Here is an 18082-nt window from a genome sequence, read left to right on the forward strand (position 1 = left end):
GACAATACCTCGATGTTCTGCTTCTCACTGCAGCATGGGAGAAAAAATTGTTCTCAATATTGTCCTGGTACAGTTTTTTTTCTGGGTCACTTTACTATATTCCTGGCGGTATTCTTGTCCGCCTTTTGGGTGGGTCCGAGTCAGACACACGTGCCAGGTCACACGATCCCAGTTACCAGATGACTAATATACGCTGCTTGTATCAGGTGACTTTATTCGTGACTCACTTCTCTCGATTCGTGCGTTGTGTTCGTACGAATAAAATCGGAACCTCTGGAAATTGCGCACTGTGGCAGTGCCCTACATTCGTATGTGCAGGCTTCAACCTCGGAAATGGACACGGGTGCCTGCGTCGTCATTGGTGGTTTGCGTGGAGCCTGTACCCATACATGGCTGCCTATTGGTGTTTGAAGATTGAATTGTGGGACTTGCCTGCCGTCCTTTGTCTTTTCCGTTGATTATGGGATCCACCAGTTGTCTCCATCTGGGCCCATTGATTGGTGCAGAAGAACAGGCCTTTGTTTCCGGCGAAGTGCTCTATGCTCAGTTCTCATTTTTGACAGGGCACATACGTCTGAGACGTCGTCTGAACTGGCGAGCGGTCGCGCAATTGTGTCGCAAAATTTTCGCAAAGCTGTGAACAAACGACGGCTATGCGCACACCTTGCGCGCCTTTTCATGGGCCGTTGTAACGACCCGTTTGGCTTGTCTGCCTCCAAGCAGGAAGCAATGGAAGAAAAAGGGAATCGAACAAGGCAAACCAAGCAAAGACTGCACAAGGGTTCCACACTGAACGGAGCACTCCGGACGCGACACGACAACTGCATTTCTATAAGGTTCGCGATTCAAACTGTTGGCAAAGACAATGTTCAGTCGCATTGATGTTGGCAGTAACCGTTTTGACGCCGGAGTCACGCTAATTGAGATCAAGGAGCATTGGAAAGACTGCGACAATGACCTTTCACCACAGCCTGGCTTTGGACGATGGTGAAAAGGTGCGACAGGAGCTACGTGATACCTGCCCGATCCGGCGCGTGCGTTCCAAAGCGCAGTGAGAAGCGTCCTGCCTGTTCTCGTGGCGCAAGCAACTCGACATTGCTGTTCTTAATCGATGTTCAGGACGCTCCTCGTGGCCATCATTGTAGTTTATCGTTTAACGGTGAATGAAGTCGCGCTCTTTCCTGGAACACCGGCGTGACTTACACGCGCTGCCTCGTCTTGGTTTATCGCCGGCCGTGCCTTTCACTTCTGCCTTTTTATCTTCCACTTGCAGTTCCATGCGGGATTCTTTGGCGCTGCCGTAATTGCTGTTTCAATGTTTCTTTCAGAAGAAAGGCACAAGCTGCACGTCGTCGCGGTGTTGCGTCTCGCGTTGCGCACGGCTCCTGATTGGCTGCGCGGCCTCTTAGTGGCGAACCACGGTACATAAGCAACAAGGCCTTTGGCAACTTTTTTCGCCTTCCCCTCGGTTTTCTTCGATTTTCTTCCCTCTTTTATTTTTTTTAGCGTCTCTGTCCTTCGCACACAGTCTCGACGCCGATCCGCGCACGGGCCATTTCCTCACCCCACATAAACACACCCCCTCCCCTACGCCCCTTCCTTCTCATTCTCTTCTGCCCTCTCGTCCAACCACAGGCGAATCACAGATAAGAACAGATCAGCGGCGCCCAACGTACCTTTCGAAATAAATACCTCCCGCCTGCCGACCGGGACTGACATGTGTTTTTTCTTTTGATTTTTTTGAAAACGCGACGTATCTGCGACTCCACCAACCAATCAGAGTCCGCTGTTTCCTACAGCGACTGTCACCTAGTGCGTTCTTTCCCCCTACCACCTGTTTCGTCCTGCATCGCTCCTTCCACTCCGGTTCCAGTGCCCCGAAGCACGCCCCCAAACACCCCCAAGGCTCTGGCAATTGCGCGACCAGCCCCAGTTATTTGGTTTTATTTACACTGTCACCTTTTTGTTTCCAATCGCCGCGCTTTTGTATTTTCTCTCTTCGATTTATCTTTTCGACACCCCGTTCCTCGTTTTCCCGGTCCTTAGTCATCACCAGCCCGCCACAACTCATCCGCCACACCGTTTTATCTAACACATTTGCGGCTTTGCCCAGAGCCAACCACCGCTAGCAATTCGCCCCAGCCTCTCCATTTCGCTTTTACAGTGAGTTCCCGCGTTGTTCAGAGTGCCAGCCTTCCCTCGTTTTGTTTCGACGACACATATACATCCCCACTTGCACTGTGCTTTCTTTTTCACTTTTGTTTATTGTTTCTTTTCTTTTTTCTTTTCTTTTCTTTTTTTCTCTCTCTCTCTTCTTTGGCTATTTCAATTCTATAGCGACATTTCTTGCTTTTTTTCTGTGCTTTCCATCGCTCCCTGAGAACCGAGGAAGAAAACGGCGAGGCGGGGCTCACATTTGCTACCTCTGGCGTTCAGTATTTATTAGACCACTAACACGCCGCGCCTTCTCCAGCCTCTCGCCGCCCCGATTTGTGTTCATGTCGCTGCTTCCCAACTAGTCGCATCCTCTTTCCACGAAATCTTCGAATGGCTGTCATGACATCACCGCATCCGACAGACATTGCTTCCCTCGACCGCAAAGAGCCAACCAAAATGGCCTCAGTTACAGATGACCTGCCGACGAGCAACGGCGTGAATGGGTAAGTCGCATTTTGTTTTATTTTCCATTGCTTGTTTTTTCTCTCTTGGGCGCTTTTCGCAACGCACGTGTTGCGACGTCGCACCTTCCCTCACAACGACGGCCACTCTGCTTCGTGCCTTCCCTTTTCTGCGCAATCGCGCTGCTCCCGATCGCTCCTTCCCTCTAGCCCCTCTAGCCCAGCAAAGCGCACGCCTGCATCCTGTTCTCTGTATTTATATACAAGGGACGTCTCGTTGTTCTCCATGACAACGCAGCATCGTCTTGACCATGGCGACTTGCGATGCCGCGCATTGCATCAGCCTGCTGCTGCTGTCTGTCTTTCCACTTTTGCCATCTGTTCAACATACAAGCACCGCTCACCGCGACTATGCGCTAGTCTGGTGAATGGCGTGTCATCTTCACCGCACTTTTCACACAATCATGGCTCCTCTGATCATTGAGTTAGCCCTCAGCTCTGCTGCCTTCCTGCGGTCTGATTCTTCTGCAGTTGTTTCTGAACCAAGTCGACTTGCTTGCTAACCATGTCGATTCATCACTGTAGACACGCCGATGCAGCGCCGACCTCTCCCAAGCCGATTAGTACGCCGTTGGGAAAGACGGAGGTCTTGGAAGTCGCAAACAACGTCTCTAAGAACGCCGAAGCCTTTGGCGCAAACTCGACGCCAACAGCAGTGGAGACGACCGCAACAACCGACGCACCCGTCAGCGACAAGTCAGCAGAGGACGACGCCAAGCCGGAACCGGCACCAACAGCAGACCTGCCCTCTGACGACGCCGAGAAGGAGGTTGCGAAAGACGACGAGGCCGTTGCTGCGCCAGCCGCAACCGCAGAGGAGCCGGCAGCCGAAGCACCAAAGGAAGTTAGCCCAGCAGCACCAGCACTGTCGACCGAAGAGCCGACAGCTACTCGTGCACCTGCTGTGGATCCTGCGAAAGAACCCTCGTTGGAGGCTGGGAGGCAGTCAGCCGCAGAGGCCGCACCGGAGAGCGCCGCTGAAGAAACACCAGCTGCCGAACCCAGCAGCGCGCCGAAGACGTCCGACGAGGAACGGGCGGAAACAAAGCCCGGGTCGCCGTCACCGGGAGCTGGTGCGAAAGACTCGGATGTCGATATGATTGACGTTGCGTCCGCCCCCAGCGAGAACGCGGCCCCTGCGGATGCGATTCCGGCTGCGGTTGCTGCGGCTGCTGCGGCGCCGACTCCCCCACCCGCCGCTGTGTCCAAGGCCCCCTCCCCAGAAAAGGCCAAGTCACCACCAGTCCACGCGCCCCTCACGCACTCCATCTCCTCCAGCCTCCTGCCGTCTCTTCGTGACGATCGTTCCCGCGAGAACAGCTCGGGTGCGGCGGCACAGGATACGATCATGGCAGATGCTTCGGGGGGCAAGGTGCCCAGGGAGAGAGAAGACGATGAGGAGGTTGGTCCTTCGGCGAAGCGCGCCAAGACTGAAGACGCCGAGGCACCTGCGGCACCGGCCAGCCACACGGAGGCCCCCCCTGCCGGCGCTGAGATGCAGGTGGACGTCGCCCCCGTTGTCATGCCGCCTCGCACACGCGCCGTGGCAAAGGAGGGCAGTCTAGCAGACCCTAAGCTGGACGACGAGCCCATTTCGGCATATGCCAGCAAGGAGATCCGTCGTGTCCTCGCCAGTGTCAAGAAAACAAAGGCAGGTAACAACTTCAAGGATCCTGTCCACAAGAAATGGCCTATGCTCTGGGACGCGTATACGGCGCGGGTGGCGAAGCCAGTCGACATTGGACTGCTGGAGCGCAACCTTCGTGAAAATGCATACGCGACGCATGGCGAATTTACGTCGGACCTGTTTCTGATTTTTGAGAATTCGGTTTCGTTCAACGGTCTCGGCAACCCTGTGACCGACGAGGCCAAGTCGCTCGTGGACAACTACTTCACACGGCTCTCGGAGGTCTCTGCGCAGGAGCCGCAGAAGTCTGAGAAGAAGGAGCCGAAGCAGCTGCCCACCCGCCAGACCGAGCCTCGCGCTGCCGCGAACCGCCGCGAATCCCGAGGCGCCGCGAGCTCGCCCGCGGACGACTCTGTCATCAATGTCTCGGCCAGTCCGCTTGCCCTGTCCACGTCGTTTGGGGCGAACACCAAGGCGTCGTCTCCTGGCCTGGCCGGTGCTACGGCGGTGGAAGCATCGACACCGGTGTTTGCGGTCCCGTCGTCGGGCGTGCCCATTATCCGCCGCGACTCGGCCAAGAACGACGGCGACCGGCCGAAGCGGCCGATCCACCCACCCAAGAACCGTGACCTTGGCTACGAGCCGAAGAACCCCAAGAAGAAGTCGCCCGAGTTCCGGTTCTGCGAAGAGGTGCTCAAGGAGCTGGTCAAGGCGAAGCACTACGAGAACAACCACTGGTTTTTGAAGCCCGTCGATGCTGTGGCGCTGCAGATTCCGACGTACCATAAGGTGATCAAGAAGCCGATGGATCTGGGCACGATGCAGACGAAGCTCAACCTTGGCGAGTACGTGTCTGCCAAGGACTTTGAGAACGACTTTGGGCTCATTGTCAAAAACTGCCGCAAGTTCAACGTTGTCGGCGAGGTCGTGGACGCCGCGAACCGGCTCGAGGACCTCTTTAAGCAGAAGTGGGCGGAGAAGGACAGCTGGATTGCGGCGCACACCACGCAGACGACAGCGCCCAGCCCGTCTGTGAAGGACGAGGATTCTGACGAGGATGCAGAGGACAGCGACGACGAGGGAGGCGAAATCTCGGCTCCTCCGCTCTCGAGCGACACCGTCAACGCTCTTGTTAAGCGTCTGGATGAGGAGAACGCGCGCCTGAAGAAGCTGCTAGACGCCGCCGCTCCGGACATGACGATGATCACGACGCAGCAAGTTGTTACGAATATGATTCAGAAGCAAATTGTTGAGGAGAAGATCAAGCTCGCGGCGGTGGAGGCCGACCGCCGGACCAAGAAACCAGCCAAGGCGAAAGCGGCCAAGGGCAAGAAGGCGGCTGGCGGTGGTGGCGCAGCAGCAAAGAAGGCCGGTGCTGGTGGTGCGAAGAAGGCGGCCGGTGCTGCGGCCAAGAAGGCTCCCAAGCCGCGGCACTTTGGCCAGGCCGAGAAGAGTGTGGTGACAGACGGTATTAACAACTTGGATGGCAATCAGCTCGAGAAGGCGATTGACATCATTAAGAAGGATACCAGTCAAGAGGTACGTGTCTCTCACCCGTCGGTCGGGACGTGATCCCGTTTGTCCCCTTCCTATCTACACCTCTGTTGTTTGCTTGCCATGGACTAACGTGTTTCCACTGTAGGAGAGTGAATCTGGGGAGCTGGAGCTGGACATTGACCAGCTTTCACAAGATGCCCTGGGCAAGTTGTATGAGCTCATCGTCAAGGCCTTCCCCCACATGCGGGTGAAGACGGAGAAGCCCAGAGCGACGGGCGACGGGGCGGGCAAGCCGAGCGGCAAGCCCAAGAAGCACAAGCCGATGGGCAAGCTGGAGCAGGAGCGCAACATTGAGAAGCTTCGTGAAATCAAGGCGCAATTCCAGCGTCCCGGCAGCGGTAGTCAAGAGCCACTGCCGTCGGTTGAAGTGAACCAACCGCTCGAGGAAGAGGAGAGTGAGGAGGAAGAGAGCGAGGTCGACTCGGAGGAGGAGTAGGCGCCTGCCTCGACCCCTCGTTTTTGCTTCTCTGTATAAAATTCTCGCCTATGTGTATTAATCTTGGTCGGCATGTTTTGCGCGATTTTGTTTCGCCTTTTTTTTTTTCGCTTTTTCGCCTTTTTCGCCTTTTTCGCTTTTGTATTGTGCGCTGCGCTGGTGGAGGGGCGTTTGCGCATAATGTACGTTTGGAATGATTTGGGGCGGACAGGTTTTTGTTTGGGACATAAAATGGGACACCAAAATAATTAGGCGTTTGTTTGCTGGCCATGCTAACGGAGGGTGCGGCCTCTTTATATGTACTTTTTTTTTCTTTGCATTCTTGCTTCCTGCTTTCCTGTTTCCTGTTTCCAGCAGTCTCATGCGGATTTGATTTCATGTCTGGTCTGCTTTGTTGCGCAAGATTCGGACGGCGGGAATATTAAGAATCATGGCCAAGGGGGCAGAGACACAGGCTTCCAAGATAAAAGACGGGATGTCATGCTTTCAGAAGCAAGTGAAGGAATGAAAATTGATCGTGTTCGCACCTCCTCGTTCCTGCCGTAGCTCTAAAGCATCATCAAAGTGATATTGCACCGAATTTGTGCCAATTTTATATGGACATGGCCTAAGAGTCGCATAACCTTGCTATTTCGTTCATTCTCAGCCTCGTGGCCTGCCTTGGCAATTCAATCGTATTTCACACAAACACAAGATGATGTCCGTTGACCTGGTCAGTTATTGAGGTCAGTGGGACGATGTTGCTTAAACAAGATGCCCATGCAAGGAGTCGAATTAAAGAGTCTCCAGAACAGAGAACCACACACATGCAAGACTCTGTATGTAGATGACGAACGCCAACGCGTCGGGCTTGTACGCCGTACGACTTGATATGAATCGGCCATTTGTTTTAGGTTCCCTGATACGACATGTATAAAGATATCTTCTCTCGAGGTTTGGGACGGACTTCATACGTTTGCCACCAATGAAGAATTGCATCTTTCAAGACTGGTGTTTCTGCAGACCAGAATGGCATATCCACTGGATCGGAAGAGACAGTACAAAACGTCGCAGTTTTCTCATGTTGGGAGATACCTACAAAATACTGTCGCAATGCGTCCACCTTTCCCTCCCTCCCCTGCCATACTTGCCAAGACGGCTTGGGGCGGGACCCACAAGCTGACGAGTCCCGTTGACAGATGGAAGTGCGCCCCTGTTTTGTTTTCTCTTTCTTTGTGCAAGTTTTGCTTACAACTCTGTTTCATCGCGAGGTAACTGATGGCCAAGATGGCCGCCTATCCATCACGTAGAGACACGTCCTGGACACTGGACGTCAATTCATTCTCTTTCCAACGTCAGAGCCTGAACATCAATATCAGCTCCAAGCCACAAATTCGTCTGGCACAATTGGCAGACAGAGACCGGGTCGTAGTTGGTCCTTTTCATTTATTGAAAGCACAGCTAGCCTGCCTCCCATATAAACGTCATTTGCTCTCGAGCCCATGATCCCGGTTGCCGGCTGAGTGCTTTCGTGTTTGGGGATGGCCTGGCACTTGGTCGTCTCATCTCTTCAGTCTGGCTCGGCCCACACGAAGCCGCGTACTCATTTGTGCGTCGACAGTGTATATTTAGTATTGCACGTAGTTGGTCAGTTAGTTCGATCGAAGCCCTGGCGCGTCCCAGTAGTAGCGTTGGGGTGGGCCAGGCCTGGCCTTGACGTCTGGGCACGCGACAGGTCGCCGCGTTGGGGAAGGATCGCTGTTTCCTTTCCCAGCGAATCTCGAGCCTTTTGCATCTGGTCCTGATGGCCTCTCCGAGTGAACGCTGCCGATGCCCCCTTGCGTATGCCGCCTCATTTCCACTTTCGAAACCGATGTCGCGTGCATTCGTATGCTTTTTTTTGTTGGGTCGTTATTGCGCGTTTCGGTTCCTGTTTCTGTTTACTGATTACATGTGCATTCCGTATCTAACGACCCCAGGTGGTTCTTCCACATTCCGGGACGCTCCTTCCTTTTCACTTCCTTCCCTTTCGTTTCTGTCACTTTCGGTAGCTCCTTCTTTAATTTGATATAGTCGCCTTGACCACAAATCGGCTTCCGGCACGCCACCGATGCCAACCCGCATCGCCCCTGCCTCGTTCCTTCTGTAACAGTGGTTGTTCTCTGGTGGCCCCACTCACCCAAAAACAGATCGAGAAGGAGCAACCGTGCGCTTTGCTCGTTCTTGGCTCTCGTCATTTTTGGCACATCTTGTCCTGCACTCGACCGAAGTTCTTGTCCACCTTTCAACTTTTATCTGCGGCTGCAGCCAGATCTTTTGTGTTCTCACTTAATCGTCTCCATCAAACCACGGACATCTCGAGGCTTCTCATCATATCGCCCAAGTGCCATTGCCAAGCTCTGGATCACGACGAAACCTGCTGGCAATAAGAGCACACGATCAACATCCACATCCTCGCCTTTGCTAAGCAGGCTGTGAGCTTGTCTACTTGTGTCTCCAGCAGCCGCTTCACGTTGCAATACAGCTTTCCTTCCTCCCCATACCGAAACACTCGCCGCTCTACCAACAATTGTGAGCGTCTACGCACTGCCTGCAACGGCGTCGTTTTGCCCGGCCGATCCCTCGCGCAAGGACCAAACTCACCACTTTGAATTTCCGTCTCATACCTGCAGCAACGTTCATCCTCTCTGCAAGGACTCTGACCATCTTTATTTTCTCGCTTTCCCTTACATCCATTTATATATCTTATCTCTTCATAACTCCACCTGCTCTGTGTAAACGACACGGCCAATCTCGTACATCATCCTCCCATGGCCGTCGGTATCTAACAACAGCACCCTCCCCCTTCTCTTCGTTCTTCTCTCTTCTTCCTTCTCTCTGATCATTTTCTCCTCTTCCTATCATAATGGTCGCATCAGCCGGCAGCCCCGACTCCGTAGCTGCCGCCCTCACATCGGCAACAAAACCGCACTCAAGCGCAACACGCTCCTACAGGGCTCTCGCCTTCCTCAACTTCTTCTTCCACCGCGTCACTCGCAGTGGGCCTAAACTTCTGCTGTACCTGGCAGTTCTTCTCGCCTCGTTGCTCGCCCTGACCAAATGCCTGCCCTCGAGCGTCTCCAACCGAATCGTCAGCAGCACAAGCCACCTTTGGGAATTCCGGCCCAGCGGACTCGGTGGTAGTCGTGGTGCCTCCAAGGGCCAGCCGGTCCTCGTGCCGGGCGAGAACAATGCACACGATGCGCTGGCCGGCGGCGGTCTGAGGGTCGTCGTGTTTGGCGAGAACGACATTGCGACGTCCGTGTTGCCCGACGTAGCAGATGCCCAAGGCTTCATCAACGACACGTCTTGGACGAAGGAGCTGTGCATTGCTGTGAGACTTTCCTATTTCCCTCTTTGCACGACTGTGCAACCGTGTCCAACATCTACAAACTAACACGCTGCAGCTCGGTTGCACGACGTACATTTCCTGCGTCCCCGTGCTCGATTCGCCGCACCGTTCGCTGAGCAGCAACTCTCTGTACGGCGCAGCCGTCGACGAGGCCTTGCGGGATTCTAAAGAGCACGTGCCAGCGGACGACTTTACGTATGTGTCCGAGCAGTATCCCATCCCGTGGGAGGCACGCGATCTATACACGCAGGTCGCCCAGTTTCTCGAGCAGCCGGCACCGCAGCGACCGCCCAAGGAGACCGTCTGGGTATTCGCGCCGGGCATGTGGGATGTCTGGTCGCTGGCGGCATTTCCGGCCCATACGGCCGAGGCGTACGTGACGAGCATGGTCTATGACCTGTTTTCGACCATCGAGATGCTCTATGACGCTGCTCATGACGCCACGTCGATTGCGTACTCAAAGTACAACGCTGTCCCCCTCGACGACGACATCATTCTGGCATCCGGCAACAACACGGCCAACATCAACAACCCCGAGGGAGCTGCAGGCCAGAACTCGGACCTGAAGTGGGAGGGCACCACGTCCGAACCGTTCCGTGTCGTGATCCCGCTTCTGTTTGACCCGTCGCTTATGCCCGCCTGGCACCTCGACCGCCCCAACGCGCCCGACCTGCACACAAAGCCCGAGCATCTACGCAATGCCGTGCGCCTCACAAAGCTCTGGAACGACTTTGTCTTGGACGAGATGCACAAATGGTCCAAGAAGAACGCTACCTTTATCCACCCGGACGATCGTGTTGGCGCTGACGCCGAATCCGCCGCTACTGTGACAGGCGCTATCACTGGGACGACAAACGACTTGCCCAGCCATTCGGCCAAACGTCGTCAGGACAACGACCACCCGCCTGTTCCCACGCTCCTCCGAGATGGCATTCTTTTTCGCATGTCCGACTACCTGATGGACGTGATCATCGACGGCCAGATGCGGGCGCGCGGCATTGTCGACAAGAAGGGCTTTGGTAAGCTGCCCAAGTCGGATCGCTATTTGGAGGTCGACAAGCCCTGTGCAGCTCCTCACGTCATTGGTCTCCCGACCGAGACCAGCAAGATCGCAACCGAGCTCCATTTTGACGAGGACAAGAAACAAGAAAAGGACAAGCAGGGGGACAGCGCCACTGATGGCCCGACGCATACGTTCGTGGCCCCGGGCCCACCGACCGGTACCAACACGCAGGTGGAGAACCCGACCCATACATATGTCGCACCGGGCCCGCCCACCGGCACTGCGCAGCCAAAGCAGGTCCGGAACAACCGCCCTAGCCTGAGCTTCGTCAAGAGTCGATTCCGGAGCAAAATTGTGCACAAGGACGTCGTGTCCGCACCAGCCGTGCCGGCACTGACCAAGAAACTCGCGGTGTGCGAAGAGCCCGACGACCACCTCTTCTTCACGTCCTTTAGTCTCGGCCGGCGCGCCATTGGAGAAATCGGGCGGCTGGCGGCGGCTGTTGTGCGTGCGAGTCCCGCTACGCGGTCGGCTTGGGAGATGAACCGCCGATTGAGCTTTGAGAAGGACCGAAAGCCTGCGTCGTGGAAGGAGTATTACCACTCATAGTCAGTGGCCTCGTTGTCCCTACTGTTTCGTTACACATCGTCTCAACCGTACTGCTTTGTTAGCGATACCCATCTGGCACAGTTGCTTTTTCCCTTTCAAGAAAAGCACATACGCGCGTCTTTTCAGTCTTTTCATAATTTTCTTTCATTTTGACCATTGTTTTGCATCTTTCATTTTGTTACTTGTATACGACCCTTGCATGTCATCTTGGAGAAGCCGGCGTCTGGAGGGAGTTTTTGGTGGTTTTTGATGCAATATGCGACAGAGCAATAATAGAAATGAACAAACTCCAGCATTCCTTTGCCTACCTAGTTTCTAACTTTACGAGGGGTGAGATATCTAGAGACAACATGTGAAAGAGAAGCGACACAACGGACAGTTGTAAGTCGTATTTACGTCGCAGTATTTACGTCGCTTGGAACGAATCAGATATTGACTCCAGCTGCCGCTTTGGCTGTTCCTGGCCTTATCAAACTACACTGTCGCGTGACCTAAGTCAGCGCTCGTAAACAGCGCCACCGACCCCCAGTTCAGTGGTACTTTAGCACCTTCACCGCCCGGCAGTATCCTTATCTCGTGCCACCCCCCCTGGACCTCTGCTCGTACCACGGCTCGTTTCCCTCCTCACTTTCGCTGCATCGCATGTACGTCTCGCTTTTACCGTCAACTCCAGCCTCGCTGCTGCACGCGCCGCCATGTCCCGGTCTCCGTCGTCCTCGGGCCTTCTGCTGCCGCTGCCGGGCTCGCCTGCGTCGTCGTGGGCGCTGTACCGTGCTCGCGTCAAGGCCCTCGTGACCGGCCGGACGCCCGTCTTTGTGTCCTTTTGGCTGTTTGGCCTCATCAACAACGTCCTCTACGTCATCATCCTGTCGGCCGCGCAGGACCTCGTCGGCACGCTCCCCAAAGGCGTCGTCCTCCTCGCCGACGTCCTGCCGTCCTTTGCCACCAAGCTCGTCGCGCCCTACTTCATCCATCGCGTGCCCTACGCCGCCCGCATCCCCGTCTTCGTCGCCCTCTCGTCCGCCGGCATGCTGCTCGTCGCCACCACGCCCGCCACCGCCAGCGTGGCCGTCAAGCTCACGGGCGTCGTGCTGGCCAGTCTGAGCAGCGGCGGCGGCGAGCTGAGCTTCCTGGGGCTGACGCACTTTTACGGCCCGCTGAGCCTGGCGGCCTGGGGCAGCGGCACGGGCGCCGCCGGGCTCGTGGGCGCGGGCCTGTACGTGCTTCTGACCGAGTGGCTGGCCTTTTCGGTGCGCGCGAGCATGCTGGCGTCGGCCGTGCTGCCGATCGTGATGCTGGTGACGTTCTTTGGGCTTCTGCCGCGGGGGCCGATGCGCGCCACCGCCACCGCCTGGGGCGCGGCCGGACGGGCCAAAGAACAGCAGCGATACACGGCCGTTCCTGGCGCACCGAGAGACGCGGAGGAGGACGACGAGGACGAGGGGAGTGAGGACGGCGAGGACGGCGAGGACGGCGAGGAGAGCGTCGGTGGCGTCGGCGACGGCCGGTTTGCGGCTTCCTCCGCCTCGGTTGTCACGGCATACGCAGCCGCGGCGGTGGCCGTCGAGGACGAGGAAGCGTTGGCAGCACGCCACCACCGCGTGCGGCGGCGGCGGCGGCCGCCGCCGCTGCCATCAGCAGCCGTCTCGTTCCAGGCCAACGTGCGCCGCGCCCGCGCCCTCTTTTTCCCCTACATGCTGCCGCTCCTGCTCGTCTACATTGCCGAGTACACCATCAACCAGGGCGTCGCGCCCACACTGCTCTTCCCCCTCGCCTCGTCGCCCTTTACCGAGTTCCGCGCCTTCTACCCCTTTTACGGCTTCCTGTACCAGCTCGGCGTCTTTCTCTCGCGCTCGTCCACGCCCTTTTACCGCATCCACCGCCTCTACCTACCGTCGCTCCTCCAGGTCGTGAACCTGGTGGTGCTCACCACGCAGGCCCTGTACTTTGACTCGTTTCTGCCGTCCGTCTACGTCGTCTTTGCCATTGTCTTTTGGGAGGGCCTGCTGGGCGGCGCCGTGTACGTCAACACGTTTGCCGAGATCATGGAGACCGTGCCCGCGGCCGACCGCGAGTTCAGTCTCGGCGCCACCTCCGTCAGCGACAGCGGCGGCATCTGCGTGGCCGGCCTGCTCGGCATGGCCATGGAGGTCGGTCTCTGCAACTGGCAGGTGCAGCACGGCCGTGACTGGTGCCGCCAGATCCGGCCGAGTGGGCACGGACGGGCGTGAAGGGCCTATGTCTGAATTTTCTGAGCGTCTTGTTTAATTTGCTTGCGTGTTTGTCACTGTATGATGCATTTTATGGAGCAGGCCATGAGCCGGGGAGTTGTGCGACTTAGCTGTGTGTTTGGTATCGATATGTATATTTTATTTTTGGTCTTTTATTTTCTTTCTTGTCTTGGAAATACAAGAGCAATTACAATGTCACGTACCTTGTGGCTTCTTCTTACCTCCCCGTCTTGGTCTTGGGGTGCAGTCTGTTTGTCACTGTTGCTTCCTTACCGTGCCTTTGGCATTGCCCGTCTACTGTCGCTGTCGCTGTCGCTGTCACTGTCACAGTTTACTCAATTCTCGATCACTGCGACCACCGACTTGCGCGCCGTCAGGTCCCGACGGAGACCAGAACGAGAACCAATCGAGAAGTTGCGGTCGGTAGTCTGGGCGGTCGGGGTGCTGCTGGTACGTTTGGAGCCGTTGCTACGGTGAGAGCCCTGGACAGCGACAACGCTCGGCCGCGTGGATGTGGGGGTGACAACCTGGGCAGCGTGGGCAGCTTGCGCCACTTGGGACACTGGGGACACTGGGGCAACCCGGCCGACCTTGGTACCTTGCGCGAAGCGGACTCTCCTGCCAGCGACATCATAGTCTCTGGCAAGCGCCTCAACGACCATTCGGTTTTCCGGCTGCGCGGGCTCCACCGGCGGGTTGGCCACATCCGGCCAGAAAGGCCAGCGAAGAGGCGTGGCGGCCTGGGTGGTGGTGGTGGTGGTGGTGGTGGAGGTGGAGGTGGAGGCAGGCTTGGCCGACTCTCCGGCCGTCTCGGACGACGAGGATGAGGCGAACAAGAACCTGACCTGTCGACGAGGCACGCCACGCTCGAGGTCGACGCAGTTGTTGTTGCGCTGGACAGAATACGAGCGGGTGACCGTGGGAGGCTGCATTTCGTGGGAGAGGGACTGGCTCCGGCCGCCGTCACCGTCATCGTCGTTGCCATTGCCACGGCCACGACCTGTGTTGGGCCGCCCCAGCATGCAGCTGCACCACCTCTGTGCCCTGTCCAGATTGCCCCAAATGGCAAACCAGATGCCGAAGACGGCAGCGAGAAGCAAAAGGGCAATGATGGCAGCACTGGCTGCGGTGACGTGCATCTGCGGCGGCGGCGCGCTGTCGTTTGCGACGCCCTGGTTCAGCTGGGCCACCATGGACGCCACTGACGAGGGCGCGACAGAGACGGACGTTGCCGTCATCGCCGGCGTCAGCGATGCATAGGTCGTCATGGTTGACTCAACGAAAAGCTACGTCAACCGTGAGGGCGGACGGTATCGTGGGCAGTGCTAGGGGCCAGTGGCGTACGTCTGGAGGAATATCTTTGTCTACAAAGATTTGTGAATGGGATAAAAAGTGACAAAGCTTCTACCAGAGAAAGCTTTTTCGTTTTTTCCTTTTGTTTTTTGTGACTTTCTTTCTTCACTTGAAGTGCAGCCTGGTTCCAGATGATCTCCAAGATAATAATAGTTGACGATGACAAAGTACACCGAACGTCAGCAAAAGGAAAAAGAGGCACGTTTATTTATACATGGCCTGCGACTCAGGTTGTGTTCACATATCAATCGTGACAAACAGTACAATGAACTACGGTATGTCATTTGTTCATGTTTGTCGTTTACGCATCTACTTGGCCTTTGTTCAGTTGGCTGTTCTGGGTGAGATATTCAATTACCAGAAAAAACATGTCGGCGCATTCTGAAATGTGATGAACAGATGGATATGAAAAGCAAAAACAGCATTCTTCAATACTATTGAGCAGCGTTCTCTTTTGTCCGATGGACGGTGTAGTCTGCACCGGTTCATCTTCGCTGACAATAGTGAACAAAGCAACACTTTTGATTTCGTTGACGATCGTTCCCATCAGGGTAAAAAAAATTGGATTGTGTATGGAATATGTAGCGCACAAAAAACAGTGTCCCGAGTAGGAAGGATATCTCTGCAAATAAAACCAATGACTGCTAAAACGCAAGGCGAAACGAGCCGGGGGAAGTGTGCAGTGCGTATCGCGTTGTACGTCTGCCCATGTGTGACTGACAAAAAGTGTACTTGATTTTTGTCTTTGTCCTCCCAAGATTGTGAAAGGGAAAACGCCCAAAGCAGCAAAATGAAATAAAAAGGCCATCCTGAAGCTTTCGCTACCCGGCCCAAGACAAAGGAAATGGCAAGAGTGAAAAAAGGCATTGGTCCCAAAGATGAATTTTCCCAGATGGCCGATGGCCCCGGCCCACGATGTAGTATGAAAGGAAATGGGTAAAATGAAAAGATGAAGTAGAAAAGAAGAAGAATAGGAGAAGAAAAAAAGAAAGGAAGAAAAGAAGAGGAAAGCGAGCCCAAACGGTCGCTTCCTTTCCCGGAATAGAAGAGAATAAGATGGCCGCTGGGGAGATCAATATAAGAAGTGAAGAGAGGGAGAAGAGAGGGAGAAGAGAGGAAGAAGAAAGAAGAGAAGAAAAAGAGAGGAAAAAGAGAAAAATAATGGCAATCGGATGGGTCGTTGTCGGATGCCGTCATGATGGTTTGGCGGCTTTCTGTGTCCAGCCAGGATATCTATGGATGAGAAAGTAGCATGGTAGGGCGATGTGCTTGGTCGAGATGTGAGAGGGCGGCGCGACGCGGTTGTGAGCGACGCGGTGCTGTGCGTCGCATTCGTATCGCGGTTTATCGTGTTCCGAATGTCCGGTGAGGGTGGCCGTGGTTGTCATGCTTGGATGTTGCGCCTGTTCTGTGAACGTCATGGCCGATCCCTTCTGGCTGTCGTCGCCGTGGAGAGAAGAGAGGCAGAGGCGGGCGGGCTGTTGTCGCCACCCTCCCGCCGCCTCGTTGGTTTACTCCCCTCCAGGATTTCATTGTCAATCGGAGACGGGCGTGGCCTCGACGAGGCAGTCTGGGCACCGCACGTGGACGCAGTTGGCGCACTGCATCTGCGTCACGGCCTCCATGCCATCCAGGCCGCAGATGTGCTGGTTTGTTAGACGGGTTCTGAAACAGTAAAAGCAAACGCTACGAGCTCCGTCCCAGAGAAAAGACTCACGCATTGCCACAAGTAGACGCTCATGACTTTTGTCTTTTGGCCCTTGCTGGCCGCCGTGTGGTGGTGGGCGTGGGCGTGGGCACGGGCGTGGTCGTGGGAAGGCTGGAAGTAAAAAGGAGGGTGCCATGTTAGTCACAAGGTGGTTCACGCGGGCCATTTTTTTTTCTTTGTTATTGTTGTTGTCGGGCTCGTCTGGTCACGACGCACGACGCCGTGCACTCGTCCAACCAAAGGAAATCACGAATCGCGCCATGTGCCTTGGTTTCAACGTACCATTGCGAAAGGGTGCGGATTCGCTGCTGTGAAAGAGAAGATGGCGAGATGGCGGGAGAAGGCGAGAAAAGGGAGAGCAAGAAACCACAGCCAGTGCAGTTTTGTCGCCCGACGAAATGAAGGAAGAGAAAATGCGAAAATGCGAAAACGCGAAAATGCGAATATGAGAATTGCAAAAGTAAAATGAGGCGAAAAGGCCAAAAGGCCAAAAAGCAAAAAGGCGAAGCGAAAAGAGTCGGGACGCAAAATAAAATGGGAATGGATATGGCGGTGGGAATACGAGGTTGCGCCTCCGTGTTTCTTAATTATGTAGGCGTTGTTGTCATCAAACTGGTCTGGGCGCGCCGAGATAGTGAGACGCCTTTCGCGGAGTCGTGAGCGAAGCGCCTTTTTCTGTTGGTTTTATTCTGTTTCCCTTTGGCCTGGATTCAGTTCGGCCTTGGACTGCGCAGGGCTGTGGAATGCGACGCGAGTGGACGACAACCTGGGAGAATGGGGGCGATGGCTGTCGATCGGCCTATGCAAGGTGGTCGAGCAAAATGGGAGAAAAGTGCCGGCGCTGCGGTGATGACGGTCGATTTCTCCCTTTGGTGTAAGTGGAAGTGGAAGTATGTTGGAGGTGGAATGACGAGGTTGAACGGAGCAAGCTGAGATGTAAGAAGACGGAAGAAGGGAAGAAGTAAAAGGAAAAAGGAAAGAAGAATGGAAGATAAGAGGACACAAGAAAAGAAGACAAGAGGAAGAGACACAAGAAAAGAGAAAGACGGATAGCCGAAACAGTTTGCCTGGCAGCAACAGGGCAGTGGAGTGTGAAGAGTACAAAAACAAGTCACAAACGAAGAAAGGGAGAAGGGGATACCAGTAAGCTCGTACAGCCTACGGAGAAGCCGGTTCTCTTGTGGCTTGCCAGAGCGGCCACGCGGCGTGCCTTTTAATGCCTTTCAATGGTCGGGGTCTTGGAGTGTCTTGGGCCCAGTCTCTGATGGTCTTTGATCTTTGGTCTTGGGCCTGATGGTCTTGGGTCTGGGCAAAAAGGGCGGCACAAGGGGGTGTGGCTCGTTCCTGATCGCCCTTATATTTCTGAGATCTGTTTCTTGCGGCCCACTTCTGGACCTTGGGCGATTGTGTCGATCCCTGCTCTTTTTCGATTGTTATTTTATTATTTATTTTTTAGTTCTTTTTCCGCTGCGACGGTTGCCTGAACTTTGTCTAGGGTCAAGGTATTTCT

General features: G+C 55.3%; 5 protein-coding genes across 5 annotated transcripts; 3 read left to right on the plus strand and 2 right to left on the minus strand.

Moving 5' to 3' along the window:
* Positions 1-2613: 2613 nt before the first annotated feature.
* SPBR_00084 (transcription regulator) lies at positions 2614-6298 on the plus strand (the record flags this gene model as incomplete). Its single annotated transcript, XM_040758404.1, has 3 exons — positions 2614-2660; positions 3204-5844; positions 5948-6298. The coding sequence occupies 3 exons, from the start codon at positions 2614-2616 to the stop codon at positions 6296-6298; spliced, it is 3039 nt and encodes a 1012-aa protein (XP_040617975.1).
* Positions 6299-9182: 2884 nt separating this feature from the next.
* SPBR_00325 (uncharacterized protein) lies at positions 9183-11280 on the plus strand (the record flags this gene model as incomplete). The annotated part of the gene is made up of 2 exons (XM_040758644.1): positions 9183-9650; positions 9724-11280. 2 exons carry the CDS (start codon positions 9183-9185, stop codon positions 11278-11280), a joined length of 2025 nt encoding a protein of 674 aa, XP_040617976.1.
* Positions 11281-11975: 695 nt separating this feature from the next.
* On the plus strand, positions 11976-13511 carry SPBR_00538 (battenin; the record flags this gene model as incomplete). The annotated part of the gene is made up of 1 exon (XM_040758857.1): positions 11976-13511. The coding sequence occupies one exon, from the start codon at positions 11976-11978 to the stop codon at positions 13509-13511; it is 1536 nt and encodes a 511-aa protein (XP_040617977.1).
* A 335-nt stretch (positions 13512-13846) lies between these two features.
* Positions 13847-14779, minus strand: SPBR_00888 (uncharacterized protein; the record flags this gene model as incomplete). The annotated part of the gene is made up of 1 exon (XM_040759207.1): positions 13847-14779. One exon carries the CDS (start codon positions 14777-14779, stop codon positions 13847-13849), a length of 933 nt encoding a protein of 310 aa, XP_040617978.1.
* A 1620-nt stretch (positions 14780-16399) lies between these two features.
* Positions 16400-16738, minus strand: SPBR_01130 (uncharacterized protein; the record flags this gene model as incomplete). The annotated part of the gene is made up of 3 exons (XM_040759448.1): positions 16400-16510; positions 16582-16683; positions 16718-16738. 3 exons carry the CDS (start codon positions 16736-16738, stop codon positions 16400-16402), a joined length of 234 nt encoding a protein of 77 aa, XP_040617979.1.
* Between the last annotated feature and the right edge of the window lie 1344 nt (positions 16739-18082).

This window comes from Sporothrix brasiliensis, assembly GCF_000820605.1.
Source record: "Sporothrix brasiliensis 5110 chromosome Unknown Cont19, whole genome shotgun sequence".
Classification (NCBI taxonomy): Eukaryota; Fungi; Ascomycota; class Sordariomycetes; order Ophiostomatales; family Ophiostomataceae; genus Sporothrix; species Sporothrix brasiliensis.